The sequence below is a fragment of the Terrapene carolina genome, unplaced genomic scaffold (assembly GCF_002925995.2).
Source record: "Terrapene carolina triunguis isolate 2854851 unplaced genomic scaffold, T_m_triunguis-2.0 Scaffold247, whole genome shotgun sequence".
Classification (NCBI taxonomy): Eukaryota; Metazoa; Chordata; order Testudines; family Emydidae; genus Terrapene; species Terrapene triunguis.
Window position 1 is genome coordinate 1,057,880 of NW_020664598.1, and position 23,160 is coordinate 1,081,039.

The 23,160-nt window shown below is 43.8% G+C and overlaps 1 protein-coding gene across 1 annotated transcript in view; it reads right to left on the reverse strand.

Annotated features, from left to right (window-relative positions):
* EP300 (E1A binding protein p300) overlaps nt 1–23,160 on the reverse strand; it is a 119,503-nt gene that overhangs the window by 10,546 nt on the left and 85,797 nt on the right. The window contains exons 17-28 of the mRNA XM_024200411.3: nt 19,190–19,308; nt 17,570–17,809; nt 16,605–16,693; nt 14,080–14,160; nt 10,677–10,733; nt 9,136–9,213; nt 7,841–7,908; nt 4,977–5,127; nt 4,276–4,422; nt 3,635–3,748; nt 1,911–2,076; nt 1,048–1,212 (exon numbers count right to left, since the gene is read on the reverse strand). Of these exons, the coding sequence (XP_024056179.2) occupies nt 1,048–1,212; nt 1,911–2,076; nt 3,635–3,748; nt 4,276–4,422; nt 4,977–5,127; nt 7,841–7,908; nt 9,136–9,213; nt 10,677–10,733; nt 14,080–14,160; nt 16,605–16,693; nt 17,570–17,809; nt 19,190–19,308 (1,475 nt within the window). The remainder of the gene's footprint in view (nt 1–1,047; nt 1,213–1,910; nt 2,077–3,634; nt 3,749–4,275; nt 4,423–4,976; nt 5,128–7,840; nt 7,909–9,135; nt 9,214–10,676; nt 10,734–14,079; nt 14,161–16,604; nt 16,694–17,569; nt 17,810–19,189; nt 19,309–23,160) is intronic.

Below are 23,160 nucleotides of genomic sequence, written 5' to 3' on the forward strand. Positions count from 1 at the left end.
AAATGCAAGCCTGGGATGCATAAACAGGGGAATCTTGAGTAGAGTAGAGAGGTTATTTTACCTCTGTATTTGGCACTGGGTGCGACTGCTGCTGGAATACTGTGTCCAGTTCTGGTGTCCACAATTCAAGAAGAATCTTGATAAATTGGAGAGGGTTCAGAGAAGAGCCACGAGAATGATTAAAGAATTAGAAAACATGCCTTACATAGTGATAGACTCAAGGAGCTCAATCTATTTAGCTTAACAAAGAAAAGGTTAAGGGGTGACCTGATTACAGCCTATAGTATTTACATGGGGAACAAATATTTAATAATGGGCTCTTCACTCTCGGAGTGGAAGTTGTAACATGATCCAATGACTGGAAGTAGAAGCCAGACAAATTCAGACTTGAAACAAGGTGTAAATTTTTTTTAACAGTCAGAGTAATTAACCATTGGAACAATTTACCAAGGACTGTGGTGGATTCTCCATCACTGACAATTTTTAAATCAAGATTGGATTTTTTCTAAAAGATCTGCTCTGGGAATTATTTTAGGGAAGTTCTATGGCCTGGGTTATATAGGAAGTCAGACTAGATGACCAGAGTCATCCCGTCTGGCCTTGCAATCTATGAAAAGTGTCAGTCATGGACTCACTGTTACGCTCATTCTGCATTACTCAGCACTCTCATACCAATTAAGACAAACCAAGGCTAAAGTCCAGTGACACAATGTGTCCACCTGAATCTGAAGATAAGCTGTCTGATAATGGTTTCCAAGGCTCCCACACAATGATTTTCTGGCTCCCAATTAAGTAGAATGATAGCAAGAATTCAACTTACAGGTAGGGAAACAGGAGGGGGAAATGGGCACCATCTGGGAAAGTGGGAGAGCTGAGTCTCAAAATAAACATGCATTTTAGATAAACCTAAAGAGTTATTTCCACCCCCAAATGGAAGCTTTAAGCCTTAACATTTAATTCTGCACCAGGGACCTAGGGAAACTAAGTGAAGATATAAGAAAAGATGGAGAAATGTCATGAAGAGTTAGGTAAAAGGAGTCTCCTTACATCCGTGCTCTCATTGCTAGTGTTCTCTTCTCTCTTCCGTTCTTCCTCCTCTTGTTCTAGTTCCTTAATGCTCTCCTCCAGCACGTTGGGCCAGAAGTCCCCTTCAAAGTAAGGCAGCTCTTTTGCACTTGTTAGACGATCTTCTGTTGCCTGCTTAAAAATATCCTACAAGAACATACAAACTTGGTTACAGCTATCATAACTATGCAAGTGAACCAGGGCACCCTCTTCTCAGAGACAGCAAAAAAAGCACTGAAGACAGCATACAAAAAAGCTAAGAGACACATTTAGTGGTGCTTCAATTACGGATAGTTTGGGCCGATGATTCAGGGATTTAGTCCCCACAGAAAAAAACCCCCATTAGTAGACTGCTAGCCACTCACTGCAAGCCCATTTATTAGATAGAACAGCAATATCACACCACTTCCTACAGCCCTTGATCTCAAGTCAACATAAACCTGTAGACTTGAGGTCCCTTCTAACTGCATCAGCAGCCCAACCATGTATGTTAGGGGTTTTTTTTTTTTTAATCGCTAAGATATCCCCAAAAGATTAACTCCATATTGACTGTTCTTTAGTATTCCCATGGCCTGTAGCTTTGATTTTCTATTTCTTTGGGAGCAAAGGAAGGTGTGACATTACCTCATATCTGTTTTACTAAAATGGCTTCAAAAGATGTGTGGTTTAGATAGGATTTACGTATTTTAACCCCAGACTGCTAAATACTCAATCCAGTTCTAAAACACAAGTTAATGCCTTACAAATTTCTTTGAATAATCCCACATTGCAGGACAAGCGGTGGGAAGAGAACCAAAACAGACTGCTCATGAAGTCCGACTGCATCTAGTTTACATTTAACCAACCTTGTAGTCATGGACAATGCGCTCCGACACAGATTTGTCCAGCATCTTTTTATACCACTCTTGCAGTCGCTTGGGCTTGGGTATCTTCTGGTCAGGAGGATGGCAATGGAAAATATAGTCATCTCCTTCACTAGGTGGGCAGGCCCAGATATGTCCAGTTGTATATCTACCATTGTAAAAAACATCAATACATCAGAATGCTGATGTTTATCACTAGGGTCTTCTATTCCTTTCAGCCACAAGGTGGAGCCAGCACAAAGTCTGCTGGTACTACAAGATGGACAACTACTGCAATCCTCTTCCTGATCTAAATTCTAGAGCAGTCGCTATATATAAGCAATGGATACCATTAATAAAAACATTGAGTTGTATTCTGATTGGCACGTGCATACAATATGGGCATGCATATTTTTACTAATTAATGCACAGCCCTACTCTGTGCAGCAACAAAGCATTTTCCCCCAATCTACAGGTAAAATCACTGAAGCCTGACATACGCTTGCAACTGTCATCTACCAACTGCATTATAATTAGATGAGAAGTGTAAATTCTCAGAGCAAAGAAACAGAGATCATTTCAGCACTAGGAGCCAGGATTTTCCTTCCCCAACAAGACAGATGAACTGCTTACCAGATGAGATTCCAAAAACTACCTTGTCTTCTGAAACCTACTTTACTTTCCCAGCATTGATTCCTTTCCCTTGGCCTTCAAGGCCAATTAAAGGAAGAAAATTCCTCTATACCTGGGAGTTCTCCAAGTATATTTCCTCTGTAGCTCCTAGGGAGCATATGTTTCAGTACCATGAAACCTGAAATCATCTAGAAATTAATAACTGTGAAAGGCTATAGGACCACAAAGCCAAATTTGCCCTCAGTTCCTTTCCATCTATTGGTAATTTGAAAGATTCCCAAAACCAGGGAAAAGAGAGTAGACAATATACTCAGAATTCCAGTTATAAGTATCCTTCCTTGCTTCACTGAGAACAGTCTCTGCAGATCCCCCATCCCACTTTAGGGCCTTGTCTACATTACCGCTTAAGTTACATCCCTCCAGGGTGTGAAAAAGCCACTCCCCAGCAACGTAACTTACATAGATTTAAGGTGGTGTCTACACCGTGCTATGTCAGTGGGAGACGCTTTCACTTCTCGTTGAGGTGGATTAATTACGTTGACAGGAGAGCTCCCATTAATGTAGTGTGTCTTCACCAGATGTGCTAAATCGCAGCGGTGCCGATTTAGCATGGTAGCGAAGACGAGCCTTAGGAAGCTTAGCTAGCAGCAGTCCTCCCCTTCATGCCAGGAAAGTAGTTACCTGACTGATTATTATAATCCCCAAACGAGCACCTGACATAACCCATAAGCACAGAAAGCATCATGAAGTGAAGATGTGGACTGAGCTTCATATAGCAGTTTAACAGATACTGGGGTAAGGAAATTCCATGGTGGGAACATAGCATAATACACGGGGCCTGCTTCCAAGTCTTTTATACCTTTAAAAAACTGCTCCACAAGTCTCTGCTGAGAAACCACAACTCACTGCAGTGTCATATCCCCTTCCTCCTCCTAAACCTATCCCCCATGGTTTTGTTGCCCCTTCCATTAAGTCACTGGTTGAAATTAGATGGCATGCTCTTCAGGGTAGGGTCCATATCGTTTTGTCTGCATTGCGAGGTGCCTAGCACACTACTGGATGCTGTAAATTAGGAAGAAGGATTAAAGGCTTACCCTAATTTCTTGACATATTCTAGGTATCCAATTAATATTTCATGATAGACAGCAGTCCTCAAGCATTTAGGGCGGAAGAAATGAACACTGTCGAGGTAAGATATGTATACTCGCCTAGACAAAGACAGGGAAAAAATACATGACACTACAGAACAGAAGGCCAGAAATATTTCACAGTATTTGTATGCATTCATCCATGGTATTTTCTGTCCTTGAAGTACCTAATGCACAAGCCACTGTCTTCAAAGGCTACGGGTCCCATCTACCTCCAGGAACTCACCTTCCTTTACATCACCTCTGGTCTGCAAAATCTGACCTCCCCCACTCTCTAGAACAGTCTGCTCCCTCTTCCTCACTGACTCCCTGTTCTTTACAAACTAGACCCCAAAATCCATCTATTTCCTGCTGCTGGAACACCACAACCAGATGCCCATTCTGTCACCCACCTGTCTTCAATTCCTTCTTACTATATATAACCTTATTGCTGTAACTGTTTTGTGTTGGGATATACTATTATGAACAACAAAATTTAATTATGCTGCATTGAAGTTTTAAATCTGGGACTTCAGAAGGTTCATCCCACTGAGACTTCTGAGCAAAGTAAAATTTAACCTCCCTTGACTGGCACTGCAGTTCCTCACCTCTGATTAGGCGGGGGGCAATCGGAGCCGTACTCCTGTACATGCATACCGAAGAAGCACAAGTCTACACCATCAATTTCCTCAAAAGCAAACAGGGCTTTTGTTCGATAAGGGAAGGACTCTGCCATTTCTCCACTGTCTACAAACCTGCAGATATCATAAGATAAAGAGGAGAGTAATAAATACTTTCATTCCATCAGGACAGAGAACACCACATGGTGATACATAAAGATAGTAATTAAGAGAGGATTTGCAACACATGGTCAGAGCCATTTGTCACAGGCAATGGGAAAGCCAACCCTGACAACTATATCCCAGAGAAGGAAAGGTGTCCCAAGTTATCCTGAAAGTTTGTTCATGTTTCATCTCAATCTTTCTGGAGTGGAGGGATTTTAGTGTTTACATAAAGGACAAAACTAGAGAGCAACAAATACAAATAATCAAAGCTACAATACAATGGAACACAGCTTTATTTTAAAATTGTTTAGTTTTAATCTCCAGAACTTTAATGTACTTCATGCAATATAATACACGTTGGTGTGACATCACTGACAGCCAATCAAGAAAGCTCTGTTGGTGGTGTTCTGAATACTAGACACACACTTTGCAGGTGCCAAATAGCAGCAAATGTAGAAAACTCAAACACCTATCTTTTGGGATGATGCTGGGAGCAGGCAACATTAGGACTTGAAGGGATGTACCTTGCTTTCATTCCAGGTTTTACTTCTACAGTTTTGTCGGAGGCATGAACCACCCTGACTGTGACCTCTCCTGACTCAGGGTGATTCTGTCTTCTCAGAAATTCATTCACTCTGTTCTCCAAGAAGGTACCCAGCCTTGTAGATGGCAACCCTGCACAAACAATAAAACTCTTAACATATGCATAACTGGACATTCAAATTCTATTTCTCTATTTATGTATTAGATTATGAATGAGGGCACTGGGCCCAGGATTAGAGTAAGTAGGACGTGCTGCATGTGGAAGTTTCAGGCTGCCTATCCCTGTCAGGTTCTAGCCAATACTGTCAATACCTTTGTTCTCTTGAAGACAAATTCACCCATTTTTTTGATAAATAAAACCCCTACTAAAAAGAACTATTCCATTTATATCCACAAGGATTACAGTCATCTCTCCTTTCAAACAAAACCTAAACAAAGGAAGAGCAAGTATACAGGCGTCTGAAGGAATATCTGAAACTGGAAGTTCATGTAAGTAAGAACACAATGAGGCCCTAGCACAATGAGGCCCCAATCTCTTTTTGAGCCTGTAGACGCTCCTGTAATATTAACAGTTTCTTGTCCACAGCCTCCAACTTTCACATTTGGCACATTCCTGAAAATCCCCACTATACAATAGTATCGTGAATAAAATTTGCATGTAAGTAATTGGAAACCCCAGCTAACTGAACAAAATTGGAAGCAGCCCTCCCATTCCGCTCAGTAAATCCAGGACGCTTGGATTATGGAAAAAGCATACAGATGGTCTAACTTGAAGCACTAGTCTCAAAGTGGTTTGGCTTCCATTTTATGAGAATGCAGTTGAAGAGAAAAGCTCTGGGATGGCTAAGATGCAAAGCCAACTATTTTTTCAACATTTCAAGACAATTCAGTTCTCTAAATTGCCTCCTTGCCCATTGTCAGAAAAGCTCACTACAAAGATAGTAATTGCATAGTATAAAAATTCTAACACCCCAGTGTCAGTCAAGTTTTGTTTGGGCTGTTTGAGCAAAATGAAATGCAACTATTTACTCAACTTTTTAAATGCATTTTAAAGCAGAGTGAAAGGTGTCAGATTGAAAAGCTTTAAAAATAATCCCTTTGTCTAAAGAACAGACAATGACAGTAGAAGCTTCCTACACATTGCCTTCATCCTGAAATCTATCTTGCCCAAGGAGAAGCCACCTCTAGTAGTGAGAAAGAGTGGTTTTGTTTCTGTGGTCAAACCAAATAGTCTACTCTGCCAAGACTTCTAGAGGTGCCAGCTGTGGGGATGACTTGAATGTGTTATCTTCACATTTAAGCAAAACAGCAATCATACAGGAGCCACTCCTCAACACTAATAATATTAGTGACTGGGGTAAAAGGCTCTGTATCCCACATTAACAGTCCCCTAAACCAATACATTAGTAACAGGGCCGGATTAATCTTTTGTTGACCTGGCACCAAACATATTTGTGGGCCCCTATGGGGGCAATGGAACATGGCATGGGGAGGTCAGGCCTTGGAGCGAGCGGCTGGCCAGGGGCAAGGCATGGCGTGGACGACCCCACTCCGCCCAGCGCGAGGGCACTGTTTACAAACTGACAGTTGCCAGACGCATACTGGCCCGCCCAGCCCTGTACTGCCAGTGTGCCCCTTCCCCGTGGGGGTGGGTCCACGCTGCATATCACAACCGCCCCACCCAGCACCCCCCACACACAAATACAGTGCTCTGCACACCACCATCCCTACCCAGCACCCCCTCCCCCGCACTCAGCCCCACTACAAATGCCCAGTACCCCACAGACCCCCCCACTGCCCAGCATCCCAACATGCACAGATCTCCACACCCCCACTGCCCAGTACCCTTCCCCACAGCCCCACCACCATAATTACACCGTGCCCACCCAACAGACCCCCACTGCCTAGCACCCCAAAACACACAAACCTCCCCCACTGCCCAGCGCCTCCCACCCCCTCACATCTCAGCATCCCTCCCTCCCCCGCCCCCCACAGACCCACTCCCCCATGCCCTGGCCCGCCAGCGCAGAGCAGGGATCCCCCCCTCCCAGCACAGTGCTAGGAGTCAGGACAGCTGACGCTCGGGAGCACAGAGCTGCCCCGTGCCCTGGGGGCCCCACCCGGCCCTACCCGCCTGTGTTGATGGTGCTCACAGTGGAGGAGACATTTCCTTGCATGGGCAAGGAGGGTGGGGGTGAAGCAGCCTCCAACTTCCCCAGCCCGACACTTCCACAAAAGCAGCAGGGAGAGACGGGCCCTGCCTGGGGGAGCCCAAAGTGGACGGTGACCAGACTGGAGCGGCAGCGGGCTTCCCTCTGCCCCCGTCTCCACTGGCGGCTGCTGATTGGCGACGGGGGCAGAGAGGAGCCCTCAGCTGTCCGAAAGGAGCAAGCCAGGGCTGGGGAGGAGGGGCCAGGGGTGGGGAGGAGCCGGCAGGTGGGGTCAGCGGCAGAGAGACGCCCTGGCCGGCAGGCCGAGAGGAGTGAGTTGTGGTGTTGGTGAGCCATGGGGTAGAGAGGAGCCAGCTGCTCTGTGCGCAGTGCAAGTGGAGTGGGCCCGGCCCCCTTTTGAGCATGGGCCCGGCCCCTGCCATTGTAAACCCAGTACTGATTAGTAAGTTGGATGTGTGCATTTTGAATAAATACTAGGGAAGTGATTTGGCTGAAATTATCTTCCCATCTCTATCCCAAAACACATGGAACCCCAGAATTTAAGTAAAAGCTTAAAATGCTAAAAAAATAAAATAAAAGAGAGACAGGAAAGTTCCCCCTCTCCCCCAATACATTGTTAAGAACTTAGCTAATACACCTGAAATGTTCTCTAAACAAGTATCAGGAAGACTTACTTTTAGCAGAGAATTTGTTCTCTTTTCTGGTTCGTCCTGTTTTCTTTAAGCAGCCATCACACACAAAGCTGAAGTGGAAACAAGAAAAAGGAATGAATAACCCCATACCTAATGCTGCTAAGGTACTCATAGTAAGATTCACAACATAGGTTTGAAACATCAGGAACAAAACATTCTACCAGATGTAAAAGACTAGGGAACAGCCACACTGAAAATACTGGATAAAACAGGACAGGAGGAAGAGAATGGTAGTAACTCTACCAGTGGAAAGTTACTGTCATCTTAACATTTGGAGCTTTTCAAGACAGAATAGGAGAAAGCTGAATGAACAGAGCATGAACACAGTTGATCTTTACAATATGGGCTTATTCCTCTGAAACCTCAGGTATTGCCACTGATGGAGACAGGATCCTGGTTAGAGGAACTAATGGTCTGATGGGAATATAGAAAATTCTAGGATCCTAGTGTACACAAAAAATTCTGGACAACCCTAGGATTCTTCCCCAAGCAGTTAAGGGCCAACCACCCTTATAAAAAGAGGAATAGGAGTAGCAAGATGGCAAATCCCCAAATTGTGCAATCAGCAAAAAGTACTTGAGTTCTTTTTACAGAAATTTACTTACAGCAGAATTATAATTGATCATTTGTTATCTTAATCACTATAATTAGGAAATACTAATAAAATTTAAATTTACTAAAGTCTCTTGTACTTTTGAGTTTCCTGATTAAGAAAGATCTACAGCAAGTCCAGCCAAGATACAAATGGAGGTTTAGACCTTTGCCTTTCAGGATGTAAACTGCTCGTAGCTGGAGTCAAGAAGATGCAGTCTACCAGTTCAATTCTTCAGTGATGCCAAAATGTTTAAACTGAAGTTTATATTACACAGAAATACATATCCCAAAGAGTAAGGAAAACAGACCAATATAAAGCAATGGCAATTAGTAATTATGACATCGGCACTCCTGGTCAAGGACAATCGTAACTTCAGTGAACTAATATCTAAAAGTTCTTCTTTTACATAAAGATATCCTAATGATCAGCAATGGTAAGAAATGCAGAACATTTTAATCAAGACACCATCCAATATTTAAGTTTACTTGACATTGGCATGGATATTGTTTAAAATGTTAACAGCTAATGGAATGTCTCCCATTGGATCAAGTTTTTTTTAGACATAGGATTTCATATATATAAAACGTAATATATCAAAATGTAGGTATATACACATCAACACCTGTACAGCAACCAAATGTCATCTATTCAAGAAAGGGAGCAAAAGCTGCAAGAAACTCACCCAGATGGCCAGATTATTTCGTTATGAAGCACACAGATCTGGTGCATTTTTCTCCCACACTCTATACATTCAACAAACCTGGATGTCAGAAAATAAGTGTGGAGAGCACATTAAATCAACTACACTAATGACACGGTTACTTAAGCTAACAATGTTTCAAAGATAAATGTGTACTAAGACTCGTATCTCATGCCTTCCCTAACACACAGTCAAAGGGAGACAGGGACCCTATTCCTTGAGAGTTCAGAGATTTAAGGGTGGACCGTTGTCATTTGTGCTAGGTGCCTGGGATCAGAAGCAGCCTCTGAATTTTACTCTTTGGACTGCAGAGGCACTACAACAACGATGGAAGGGATAGAGTTATGAGCCATATTTCCATTCTTTCCTTCCATGACCCTTGCCAAATTGAAAAGCAACACTGACTGATCCCAGGGTAGGCATGAGCCCCTCTGACAAGTACTCCTGTTCTTTTTGCGGATACAGACTAACACGGCTGCTACTCTGAAACCTGTCAATAGGAATTAAAACATTTTAGCAGCTGCAATGTGGGTGGCGGAATTAGGGACTGGATTAAGGGGCTAAAAGATGATAAAAAAGCATTGATGAGATGTAGGGGAAGCAGATTGCTATCTGGTCACCACTGGCTCCAGCACCTGAATGTCCACTAGTCTTTCTCCAGCAAGAAGGATAGAATAGCAGCCAACTCTGTATAATTTAACATACTCTGTTATCCTGGTATAGCTGCCTGCAAAGTAGGAAGATTACAGAAACCAAGAGCAGAAAAATGCTGCTGCAGAATGATCTGAACTAAATTTTGACCTCTCCATACACTATACCAGGGGTGGCCAAACTGTGGCTCGTGAGCCACATTCAGCTCTTTTACCATTAAAGTGTGGCTCACTAAGCCCCCACCCCCCACACTATTTACCCCCCATTCTCCACCTACAGGGGATGAGGGAGGAGGAAAGAGGGGTTTGGCCCTCTGCCTTGCAGGGACTTCTGCCCTGTGAGGAGGTGGGTCGCAGGGCTTTAGACCCGCTGGGTGCACCTGCCGGGGCTCCGGGCTTCGGCAGGAGCGGGGTTGAAGCCCCGAGCCCCATGAGGCGCCTCTCACGGAGCTGAAGCCCCGAGCCCCATCAGGTGTGCCATGGCTCTCGAACTTCTGAAGATTGTTGTATGCGGCTCAGAAGGTCAGTAAGTTTGGCCACCCCGCACTACACCAAAAGAAAGAGCTTCAAGTAGCACAGCTATCTGCAGTTTTCTATCAAACATCAGAATTCAAGAAGAGCGAAATGGACTCTGCAACTCCAGCAGCCCATAACCTCAAGATCGCATTTTCTCAGGCAGATCTGTGGCTATCTGGAGTCTCAGGACAGAATGCAAAACTTGGTGCTTGCACACCAGCCCCTGCTGGCCAATTAATGGAACAGCATTAAGCTAAGAAAACTATGAAGTGATGGCTTTTTTCATAGGGGGTGAACGAGGAGAATGGGGATATAGATTTAAAAACAAGTAAGTTGAGTTGCCAGAGTATTACTTACAGTTCAGGATCTAGTGTATCATTTTTCCTCTTAGAAAACTGTTCTTTGTTTATCGTACTAAGGAGAAAGAGACAGGTGATAAAAACTTAGTTGTGATATAAGATAAGCATTCATAGTATACTAATTTCCCGCATCTCGAGCATGCCCAGGCACATTCACTGTAACTGGATTTCTTAAGTGTTTACGATGCTGTGGGTATAGGAGTAAGAAAGAGTTCATAATGAGATGGCTGAGCACAAAGTATGTGCTTGCTCCTGCCCTGCGGCAAGGATGCTGTTCTATTGGAGAGTGACTTGTACAGACATTTGCTCCTCCCAGAAATGAGATTACTAGTGCATGCCTCAGGTAGATTTGAACCGGAGAAGTGCACCAGTAGTCTAAATGCACATCCTGGAATGGCATATAGCTATCTCAATTTGGGGCTCATTAGTTTTATATTTCATTTTTTGAAAGCCTTTTAAAATTTAGTTTTGGGTTAGTTTATGAAACATATCTTTCCTCTATGAGAGATAGTTCCTACAAGGATCTATGGAAAAATTGGTATAAGCTATTATGGAGGGAATACTCTATTCTCAAAACAACCTGGATTATTCAGACCCTTTCACAATGAGACCAGTTATAATAGCCTCCTACTGGAGTAACACTTGAAAAAAAAACTTCTGCTTCCCCCTGCAGCCTGGCCCTGGTACCCAGCTGTACCGCTTCTCACTTAATCTGGACTATCTTTTTCCCCATTTAACAGAAAAATCCCTCCAACCTTTATGAGTCTTTTGGTGATGGGGTCCCAGCCATGCATATCTGGGATGTGGTTTATGGCATAGTAACATTGGTTCAAAGAACTAAACAGCTTTGAACTATCAATACCTAAAATTACACTAAATGACAGTAGGTAGAGCTGTGTGATTTGGAGGGGTTGAGCGTGTGGAGAGAAGCATGCACTGAAGTTATCACAGGAACAGAGAATCAGTCCAAGTTGCATGGAATTGCTTCCCCTTCCTATCCCCTCTATTTCAGGGTTCAGCTTGGGTTTTGCAGGATGCAGTCATCCTTCCCCACAAATATGAGATTTATATAAAAGGGCCAACCCTACCCTCCCTATCATCTCAGAAGTTGCATGCTATTCCTCATCTCACACATCAAAAAGTTCTGGTTTTGTTAATATTCTCTCCCAACCCTTTTCTTCTAAAAACATGCTGTCAGAGTGAGAAGATTGGACTCAAGGTAATGGGGGCCTATGAGTTTACAGGCTGCACCAAAATTAATATGAAACAAGGGGTGGTGGCATACCAAAAAAATTAACTACTGACTCATTTGAAGGAGGAGACTTTCAAATTCATTATGTAGTAACCACTTATTTATGGGGGGGGAGGGGGGAAGTACACCACAAATTAGGAATTATTTTCTTCATTTTACTACTGTTAATAAACATTTCAACACCATTTACTAGTTAAATTTAATAATGAATACAGTTCAACTATTTGTATTTGCAATTATAGTACAAAATTTGGTATACAGAAATTAAGCAGCACTCACCACCGAGGGCCGCCTTTCTTCATTCTACCTGACGCTGTTGCAAATTGTGCTATTCACTTGCCTAATTTATGTGCAATGTGGTTTATACATTGCCGATTGGCAAGTGGCAGTTCATATGTTCTAGAAGTCTTACAGATCTCAGATTATAAAACTGTTTAACATGAGTAAACTGTGACCTTTGATTCTAGGGACACTATTGGAAATGCTGACTAGCATACCAAGGCTACAACACCCACTTCTCTCTGCCCCAAAGAAAATTGACAAGTGCTCCCACAGCAATCCTAGGTATAAATGATCCCTCTGCAGCTATTCTAGATAGTAGCATATCCCTTACTGTGACCAAGATTTGGCCATTTTGTGCTCCTGATAACCTTTGCTTCCAGTCGAAGGCATCATCTTGTACCTTCCTTCCTATATGCCAGTTTCCAATCACCCAGATTCAGAATTTTCTGCGTTCCCTACCTCTTTCCCCCTATAGAATCTACCTGACACCTTGCTCCAAGGAGTTTCCCTGGATAGTCCAATATCCGCCCTAATCTGCAAACTAACAACTCTGCACTCATCTGCCCATACTATTGGTTTCCTTCCTCACTGGAATTCTCTGTTGCAAGCCATGAGGAAGCAAATAATGTCCTAGCAGTTGTCAGAGCATCACTTCCACTACTATTACTATAGAAAAAACAATTAAATCCATGTCAAGCTCTCCAAAACGTCTGCCCATCAGCAACTGTGCAGCATCTCTTACATCAGGAGTGGGCAAACTTTTTGGCCCGAGGACCACATCTGGGTATGGAAATTGTATGGTGGGCCATTAATGCTAACAAAAATGGGGGTTGGGGTGCGGGAGGGGGTGAGGGTGAGGGCTCTGGCTGGGGTGGGCTCTTGGGTGGGGCTGGGGATGCAGTAGGGTGCTCCGGGCTGGGACCAAGAGGTTTGGAGGGCGGGAGGGGGATCAGGGCTGGGGCAAGGGGTTGGGGCACGGGAGAGGGTCAGGGGGCCAGGCTCTGGGCGGTGCTTACCTCAAGCAGCTCCCAGAAACAGTGGCATGTCCCCTCTCTGGATCCTATGCGGAGGCGCGGCCAGGCCACTCTGCACGCTGCCCTGTCTGCAGGTGCTGCCCCTGCAGCTCCCATTGGCTGCGGTTCCTGGACAATGGGAGCTGCGGGGGTGGCGCTTGGGGTGGGGGCAGCATGCGGAGCCCCCTGGCTGCCCCTACGCATAGGAGCCAAAGTGGGGACGTGCCGCTGCTTCCAGGAGCTGTGCGGAGTGGGGCAAGACCCCGACCCCACTCCCCAGCTGAAGCACCGGAGTGGGGCAAGCCCCAGACCCCCCTTCCCGGCGGGAGCTCGGGGGCCAGATTAAAATGTCTAGAGGGCCGGATGTGGCCCCCGGGCCGTAGTTTGCCCACCTCTGTCTGATATGATTACAAGATGGCGCTCCAATAAAAAGGGTCTTAAATAGCTCAATGGCAAAACTGAGTTGTTCTTGCTTGTAGTTTTAGGCAGAAGACAGAAGAGTGAACAGAAACACTCTCCCTAAAGCAGAAGGGCATAGATTCAGCGGAGATCTAGAAGGATGTTTGCTATGCACCCTACGCTTTAAAAAACGTCAATTTTCACGTGAAGATATATCCTGACCTCTTAGTATTGTCCAGGATTTGAAAGACAGGTGTCCCCACCCACACTTAAGATAAAATCCAGATTTTTAAACTTCCCCCCACTCAGTATTTAGTCCAACTCTTGAAGAAAGATTAAAGCAAACCCCTTTATTCCTAACCTTTGAGAGTGCATTTTAGATCATGCTATAGATCAGAAATCACAAAAATAAAAATATATAAATAACTATCCCAAGCAGATATATGGCTACTCACGTTTGAGGTTGTGATGGGTCATCCCCCAGAGAAACGCTCTCCCCCTGGATTTCGTTGAAGCACTTCTCACAGAAATGATACCTGTCAGCAAGAAGGCCATATTTGGGTGAACTGTTCCGTCCACACAACACAGCCCAAGCCAAGCAACGGAGCCACCAATCACAGCAGGCCAAGGAGGGGGCGGGAGCAGAGAGCAGGTCATCAACGGCGACAGGGATATTCAATGATGTAGATTTATGGGCCCCACAGTTTGTGTTTGGTTGGTTTGGTTTTTTGGTTTGGTTTTTTTGCAATCAAAGCCAAGTGCAGACAACGACAAGCATGAAGGAGAAATAAAAAATAACACACACACGAACAAACAAAGAAATGGGGGTTGTAGGACAAAAACAAAAAACACAAAAGCAGGACAAGACAACACAAAGCAGAAAGCCAAGGCAAAGCACAGATTAGCATTAAATCTCAAATGGGATCACAAGCAGCAAATGATTATAGCAAATAAAACAAAAGAGTATTACATTTTAGCATACCCGCACCCTCTTCATTTTAAAAAGCAACGCAATATAAAGCAAAGAATCAAAATGAGGAAAGGGAAGAGGGTTGAAGGAAGGAAGGATGGATGGATTGCTACTCTGGCAACTATATCAGGGTAGCAATTCTGTCTGCAAGAGCATCTGCTAGGAGATGACTAGAAGGGGGAATCTTCCACCTTAAAAAAAACACTCAGACTGAAGGGCCACAGGATTCTCTCCTCACTGAAGTGGACCCCATGGCTTGCAATAAACTACAAGATTCTCACTTTCATCAATTTAAAGGGACAGTAATCAGTCCTCAAAACCATCATCCATTTGTTTTAGGTCTGTCAAATTACATGTAAAACAGGTATTTGAAATGTATTAATTGCATTCATACTGCTCTAGATTCGCACAGTATTGCCATACCCAAATTTTGAGAGACAAAATACTTTAGATATCAACAAAATGAAACCATTCTGTGGTGTTTATTTGCATTTGAATGAAACTAGAGTGTTTTATTCAAGATCTGTTCCCCACCCCTCAAAAGTCTATTGAAACTACAGTCTCTCCATTACTAATCATGTTAACTGGAGTGCACAAAACATCTAAAAACAAAAGAAACAAAGAAAAATAAAAAGTTGCGACAGTTTATCATAAAGCAGCACAAACCAACACTATGGGATCTGTAAAGCTAAAGAGGTCACTTTATCCTCTGAGCTCCCTCCATTACAGATGGAAGCTGAATCATGATTTTACTTAAATATATATTATATATATATATATACAGTTTATATATTACATACACATATATTTAAAGATCAGAAGTGAATGATACTCAAGTTATGGAAGCAAGTTTAGGAAGAAGATTCTTCTGGTCCATTTAATGCTCACCAAAGGATGGCACATGAGGAGAAACTATTGACTCATGGCATGAAATGTTCTTGCATATAAAACCACTGAAAATCCAGATTCAAATTTCTTTTTACGAGACACTATGACCTCTTTTCCCCACTCCTCCAATTCCCACCCGTAAAAACCTCCCTTGATGCATTGTAGCAACCCTCTTCCTGCAGTCAAAGAGGGCAGGATGCAACCACTGTTCTGTAGATTCTCAATGCTTCTTTCCGCCCCTACACTTCCCCTCCTGAAAGACCTGGCTGGCTTCAAGATGAAAGACTTATTTCTTTGAAAGGTGCCAGACCGGAGAACAGAAAGCAAGAACCATACTGAATAAAAGGTGGCATAATTGAAAGATATCTCCATCCTTCTGTTTAGACTGAAGTGTTTAGTAACAAACCAAGGGCTGCCATCCCTGAATGTTAAGCACAGCAAAACGTTCTTCCAGGGTAAGAAGAAATATCTAGCAAGAAACCCTCCCTGGGAAGTCAAATATGTTTTAATAAACTGCAGGTCAAACGTATTAGCCAGGAAGATAATTTTGGAAGTGACAGTATTTTATATTGTTGCTGACAGCCACAGAAACGCAACAATTCACTCAAGGGGGCTTGTGATGAGAAAAGCACTAATTCCCTCAGCAAGATTTGAATAATTAATGAAGTATGTGTCAAAGACAGCTACATTATTCACTGCAAAATTCTTCATAACAATAGCATAGAGAACCAGTTACTTGCTGAATATGATCAGAAGTTCACTGCACAAAAGAAAGTTACTAACTTATCTGCTGAAGGACTGTTGTGTACTATTTGGCAAGGAGGAAGAGCGATATAATTTATTATAGCATAATATACTGATGAAAACAAAATCTGACTACAGGATAAAAGTCTACTGAATACCACAAGTTTTTTTTAAGACAAAGGAGTAAGAGCAAAGGGTGCAACAAGCTTTTTTGCAGAATGGCAGCTTGCTAATACACAATGTAAGCGGTTTAGGATGTTTCCAGAAATTTAGAATGTGACATGAAGGTATACACATGTATGAAGGATGCATACATATACAGGCACGCCTCTGCCCATAGATTGATTGGTGATGCATGCTGTAACCAGTTTTACTTACCTGTTCTGGTAACTGTAGTAAGTGGCATCTCGAGGGATTGTGCATAGCTGTTTGCCATAGCAACACAAAGTCTGTGGTGAGAACTCCAACTGCAGAAAGAGAAATTATTTTCTTAGTATTCATGCATGTTTCCACTGGCTCTCCCTGAGAAGTGGGTATGACCCATACAGTAAAGATCATTTGGATTACTAAGATTGCACCATTATGTGCACAAATCTGAACAGTACAGTATGAGAGTCTATACTGAATGTTAACACTATAAAAATGTTCTGTTCAGCTGTCATTTACAAGTTAGCCATTTCTTTATACACTTTTCCCAACAGGGAATCTATTTCCCCATTCTATGATTGGGTGAGTCAATTATATAATACCACAGAGAGATCACTTTGTTATAACACTCAGAAAAACTGATGTACCTATTTCAAACTACATTAAGCCTTAATACATATCCTCACAAGCTTGCTTCTGGTGCATTATATTAAAAAAAATGTTGGTTTTAAGCAGTTTGTGTAGTATTAGACATTTTATGACCAAGATTTTAAAACGGACACCTAAAATTAGAGTCTAAGGTCATATCTAACACTGCAAAAAATTCCATGACAGCAAGTGTCAGAGCCCAGTTCAACTGACCTGGGCTCATGGTACAGGACTAAACAGCAGCACACACATTCCTGCTTGGACTGGAGCACAGGCTCTGAAACCTGGTGATAGGAGTGGGTCTCAAGGCCTGAGTGGGAACATTGACACTGCTATTTTAAGCTCCATAGCCCGAGCCTGAGCCAGCTGACAGGCCTCAGATTCACTGACACTTATTTTTTTGTCCTTAAATATTTAAATAAGTGGCTTGATTTTCAGAAGTTCTGAGCACTCAACAGCTCCCACTGACTGCTGCTCCTATGCTCTTTCATATTATATATTACACATGGAGATGGGAAAAAGTCTATAAGGAAGTTGCCCTTCCTTACCTTTCTCCCACAGCAATAACCAAGGCTCTGCATAACTGGATCAATTTCTTGTTCAAACACCTCTGCCAGTCTGGAGCAGTACTTATACACGCGGGATGTCTTGCGGTTATAGAGCCAAGCGTTGTTGAACATGAGCCAGATATCATCCACATATTGCCAAGGCTCCTGGTACTGTCCTGTGTCTAGCTTCCTCTTGATGGTAGAGAGGTCCATGGGGTTCTTCACTATATCAAAGTAATCCTGCAAGAATGAGGGGCATTTCAAACAAGATCAGAGAAAATGTATTACGTGATAGCATGTGTGTTCTTTAGACAAGATTCTTCTTCAATACTCTTGCAAGCATTAGAAGTACCAACCCTAGAACATAAGAGCTGAGTAATGCCAAACATGGACTGTTTGTGACATACAGTGCTCTCTCTCAGCAACGCCATCTCTCCCATGCAAGAACTTCCTTCCCTTATTTTTACCACACATTTCTTGGATACTTTACTTTGCCCTTCCAACCTTGGCCAAATAAAACCACTTTGCTATTGGTTAACAAGGACTAAGATGGCCAGAGAGACTAGAAGCCCACATTTACAATCACTATTATTCTATTACATATTTTCACTGTGTATCTATTTAGTTTGATATTCAGTTATATAATTTAGTATTGTTCTGAAAGTGTCATACTGAAATAGAAATCATGTAAAATAGAACAATGATTGTACATACCAAACAGGTCTTTTCAGGAATTGTGGACCAAAGCACCTGAATCAGGTTGCTGTCATGAATTTTAACCTTTGATACACTCATTTGTGTGCACCAAGGAACTGAAATTAGTTTATGGCAATGATACTCAGGGCTCTGGTTCAGGAGCCAAATTAGCAATCAGCATTACCCAAGAGCCACAGTAGTGTGAATTAATAGTTTCATTTACTATAGTATTGTTCATATTTGAACAGTATGACAGGGGAAATATTTATTATAGCGTTATATACAAATCTCACATCCAATAAGTTAATAACTTAGTGCAAACTCATAACTTAATTGGTTAATAGTAAAAGCATCCCTAATTGGTTAATTAAATCACACAGTGTTTTAATATCATGTGCTGCAAAGAGCACTGGCTAGATCCAACCACCTTGACCTGGGTTTTGTTTTTCTTGCTTCTATAGTATTTAGCAGTGCATGATATAAGTTACTGTTTAAATGAATTTTCCAAAAATTTTAGCGTTGATAAGCTTCCTGAACAGTTGAGAAACTAAAAACTGTTGCCACACACTTAGGATGAGAATGGCTTCCCTGGTTTCCCAGGACTTTGTGACTCTGCAGAAACAGGACAGTATGCAAATGTCCTGCAAAAGCCAGTATATGTAGGATTCCATCAATAAGAATAATTTGATGTCTTCCCATTCTTCTATTTTCTCTTTAACAGAAGACAGAAAAACAAGCCTTAAAAATAAGTTTCTCTATGCCACAGATGTGGTACAAGCCAATCCCAAATCCAAGCTCTTCCAATCCATCTATATAAAAATGGAGACAGGACTACAGCATGCCATCTGGTCTCCTCGGGCAGACAAGTCCTGGAGTTGAAGCTATGAGTTAAAAAACAGGGGAACAGCTTGATAATAAACTTACAGGAATTCCTAGTAGTTGGGGATCCACAGGCTGTCTGAAAGGAAGGGACTCAGGATCCTGCCGGTAAAGCGCCTCCAATGTTGGCATAAGTGCCTGCCGCAACTCTTCTGGTTTGAAAACTTTTGAAAAATAAATACACGCAAAGATGGAGTAATGGCCAGAAGCAAGAAATCTGCTGTAAAATTTGAATGCTGTTGAAAACACTACACACACTGTATATACAAGACACTTAAACATATTGCGCTTACACCACTCACTGCAATGCTGGGTTTTGTGGAAAACAGAAATTAGACTGGAAGCCCATACTGTGAAATGACATACTAAATAAAGAAAAAACGTTTACTTACATGTACACTAACTGTTGTTCTTCAAGATGTGTTGTGCACATATACATTCCATTGCAAGTGTGTGTGCACCCAATGCACTCAAATCTGAGATCTCTACCAGCTGCACCACAAGGTAGAGCATAAAAGGGGCATGGTTGCCCCCTCCCTCCGCTCTTTTGCACTGCCGTCTAATACCTGAATTAGCGGGGAATGTATATGTGTATATGTGCACAACACATCTCAAAGAACAGTTACTGTACAGTTAAGTAGCCATTTTTTCTTCTTCCAATGATTATGCACATATACTTTCCACTCCACGTGACTTACCAGCAGTTTTCTTACAGGTGGAGGGACTTCGGATTAAAAGAAAATGAAGCACCAACTTGCTGAGGTTAATGTAGAGTAGTGTCTGGAGAAGGCATGTACCAACAACCACACTGCTGCTTTGCAGGTATCCACTACAGGAATGTTGGTCAGAGAGGTTGATGAAGTGGAATGAGCTCTAGTGGAGTGTGCCATTACCCATAATGGAAGAGAGACTAAGATCATAGCAAAATCTGCAGTCCAAAAATCCAATGAGATGCTGAGCACAGGCTATAAACAGTCTGCGAGACTATGTGAAAAACTGCAGTGTCCAGGTAAAATGACAAAGCACTGCAAACACACTAGAAGTGAAGCTTTTCTTAAGCCTTGGAAGATGAGGGCTTGGGAATAGAGCCCTGCATGGATAAAAATGTATATCCGTGAATATAAAATCTGTATCCGTGGAGCTGCGAAAGGAGTGGCGAAAGGAGCAGCACATCGGGCTGCCACTCCCAGGAGCCAGCACCCCACACTGGCAGCTCCTCTGCCGTGGCGGTACCGCCCCCGGCCCTGTCCATTGGGGTGGGCACCAGACTCACCGGCAGCTGTCCCTGGTCGCGCTAGTGCGTTCAAGCGGCACGCACACTCCCAGATAAGAGTCCCTTCCACGCAGTAGTCTGCGTCTCCTGTCCAGGGGGCGTGAGCCGCCTGAACACACTAGTGTGACCAGGGATAGCAGCCAGCGAGCCTGGTGCAGCTGCAGGCAGTAGAGCCATGCCAGAGAAGCTGCAAGCATGGGGCGCTGGCTCCTGGGAGTGGCGGCTCAACAGTGCTGCTCCTTTCACCACTGCGGTTCCCAGTAGAGCCCTTCAGGTCCGCGGATATCGATTTATATCTGCAGATATAAATTTGTATCTGCACAAGGCTCTATTTGGGAAGAATACTGGGAGACTAACTGTCTGATTAAGATGGAATACTGATACTACATAAGGCATAAATTGAGGCTGCGCCTAAGAGAAACTATCTTTGTGGAAAACTGAGAGGAGCATCAGCAAGAAGCGCCTGAAGCTCAAACTCTCCTAACACATGAATTTGTTTTTGTTTGTTTGTTTGGTAACAAACAAACACTGTTTCTGAGAACAGCAGAAGAAGTGATGTTGCCAAGGGCTCAAAAGGGGTGCCATTAAGCAAGCCAGTACTAGATTCAGATCCCATAAAGGTACCAGATCAGACACAGGTGGGTACGCATTAACAAGACCCCTTAGAAATCTAGAAAACACGGGATGTGAAAACACAGAAAAGCGAACCATGGGAGGGCGCACCGTAGAGATGCATGTTAGGTGTGCTAACAAATAATTGAAAAAATCAGAGTATTTTAGATGCAGTTGATCGTCCAATAAATGTATAATCTCTGTGCGATTTGGTGGTAAATGGTGAGATTCCACCCAGATCGAAAACGTTTTCCATTTTGCGGCATACATGGCTCAGGTGGAATCCTTTTCTGCTGCTCACCAAGGTGGCTTTGACATCTAGGGTGCATAATCTCTCATGATTACTCAACCAGAGATCATTGATGTAGTGAGGTGGAGAGACTGCAGGTTTTGATGCAGAAACCTGTCCTGGTTTTGAGACAGAAGATCCTCAGCCAGTGATAAAGTTATGGGTGACCAAGTGGAAAGCTAATTAAGGTCTGAACCAATGTTGTCCCTGCCAGGCCAGTGCTACAAGAATGAAGGTTGCCTTGTCTCTTTAGTTTCCTGATCACCCTCAGAATGAGAGGAACTGGAGGAAATGTGTACCGCAGATGGCTTGATCAGGGGAAAAAACGGTTACCATACCTACATTTTGTAACTGTTCTTCGAGATGTGTTGTTCATGTCCGTTTCATTCTAGGTATGTGCGTGCCCACTTGCACAGTTGTCAGAGACTTTTGCCTTAGCGGTATCTGTAGGATTGGCTGTGGCACCCCCTTGAGTGCCGCGCGCATGCGCCAGTATATTAGGCACCGCCAACCATACGCCTTCTTAGTTCCTTCTTGCCCAGAAACTTGGATAAAAGGGTAGGAGGGCGGGTAATGGAATGGACATGAGCAACACATCCCGAAGAACAGTTACAAAAGGTAGGAACTTTTTTCTTCCTCTAGTGCTTGCTCATGTTGATTCCATTCTAGGTGACTCAAAAGCAGTATCCTCTGAGGTGGGCTTGGAGTTCACAGTTTAGCAGCTTGTAGTACTGCACTACCGAAGCCAGTATCATCCCGGGCCTGCTGGGTAAGTGCATAGTGGGACATGAACATATGGATGGACGGACGACCAGGTGGCCACCCTACAGATGTCCTGGATAGGCACTTGGGCCAGAAAAGCTGCTGAAGAGGCCTGCGCCCTGGTCGAGTGGGCGGTTACGATTGCTGGAGGGGGCCCCCTTCACCTGATCATAGCAGTAGCAAATGTGGGCGGTGATCCAAAAAGAAATTCTTTGAGCAGACACTGTTCGACCTTTCACCCTGTCATCCACCGCAACGAACAATTGCACCGACTTGCAGAATGGCTTGGTCCTTTCAATGTAGAAGGCGAACGATTTCCTGACATCTAGGGAATGCAGCCTACGCTCCTCCTCCGACTTATGTGGCTTTGGAAAAAAGACAGATAAAATGTCCTGGCTCGTATGAAACAGAGACCACCTTGTGCAGAAAAGCCGGGTGTGGCCTCAGCAGGAACTTGTCTTTGTAAAAGACCGTATAGGGCGGTTCCAAGGTGAGTGTCCTAATCTCAGAGACCTGGCGAGCAGATATTACTGCAACCAGGAACACGACCTTCCAGGACAGGAGAAGGAGAGAGAAGGAAGCCAGAGGCTCCGAGGGGGGCAGGTAGGGGAGGGGGGCTGTCCCCGTGAGCTGCGACAGCACCAGATTCAGGTCCCAAGAAGGAACGGGGTCCTTGACGTGCAGGTAGAGGCGCACAAGGCCCTCGAGGAACCTGGCTGTCATGGGCGAAAACTGACCTCCCCTTGAGCGGCGGACGAAAGGCCAAAATAGCGGCCAAGTGGACTTTGATAGATGAAAGGGACTGGCCTTGGAGCTTGAGATGCAGAAAGTAGTCCAGGATTAACTGCAGCGAGGCTCACTCGGGCTGAACGCCCTTATCGTGGTCCAACAGGCGAACCGCTTCCAGGTAAGTCGCTCCGGTGGAGGGCTTTCTACTACCCAATAGGACCTGTTGGACATCAGCTGAGAACTGCTGCTCCTGCTCATTCAACCATGCAGCAGCCATGCCATTAGGTGCAGCGCCGCCAGGTTCGGATGCAGAAGACTGCCATGGTTTTGGGACAGCAGGTCCAGTGGGAG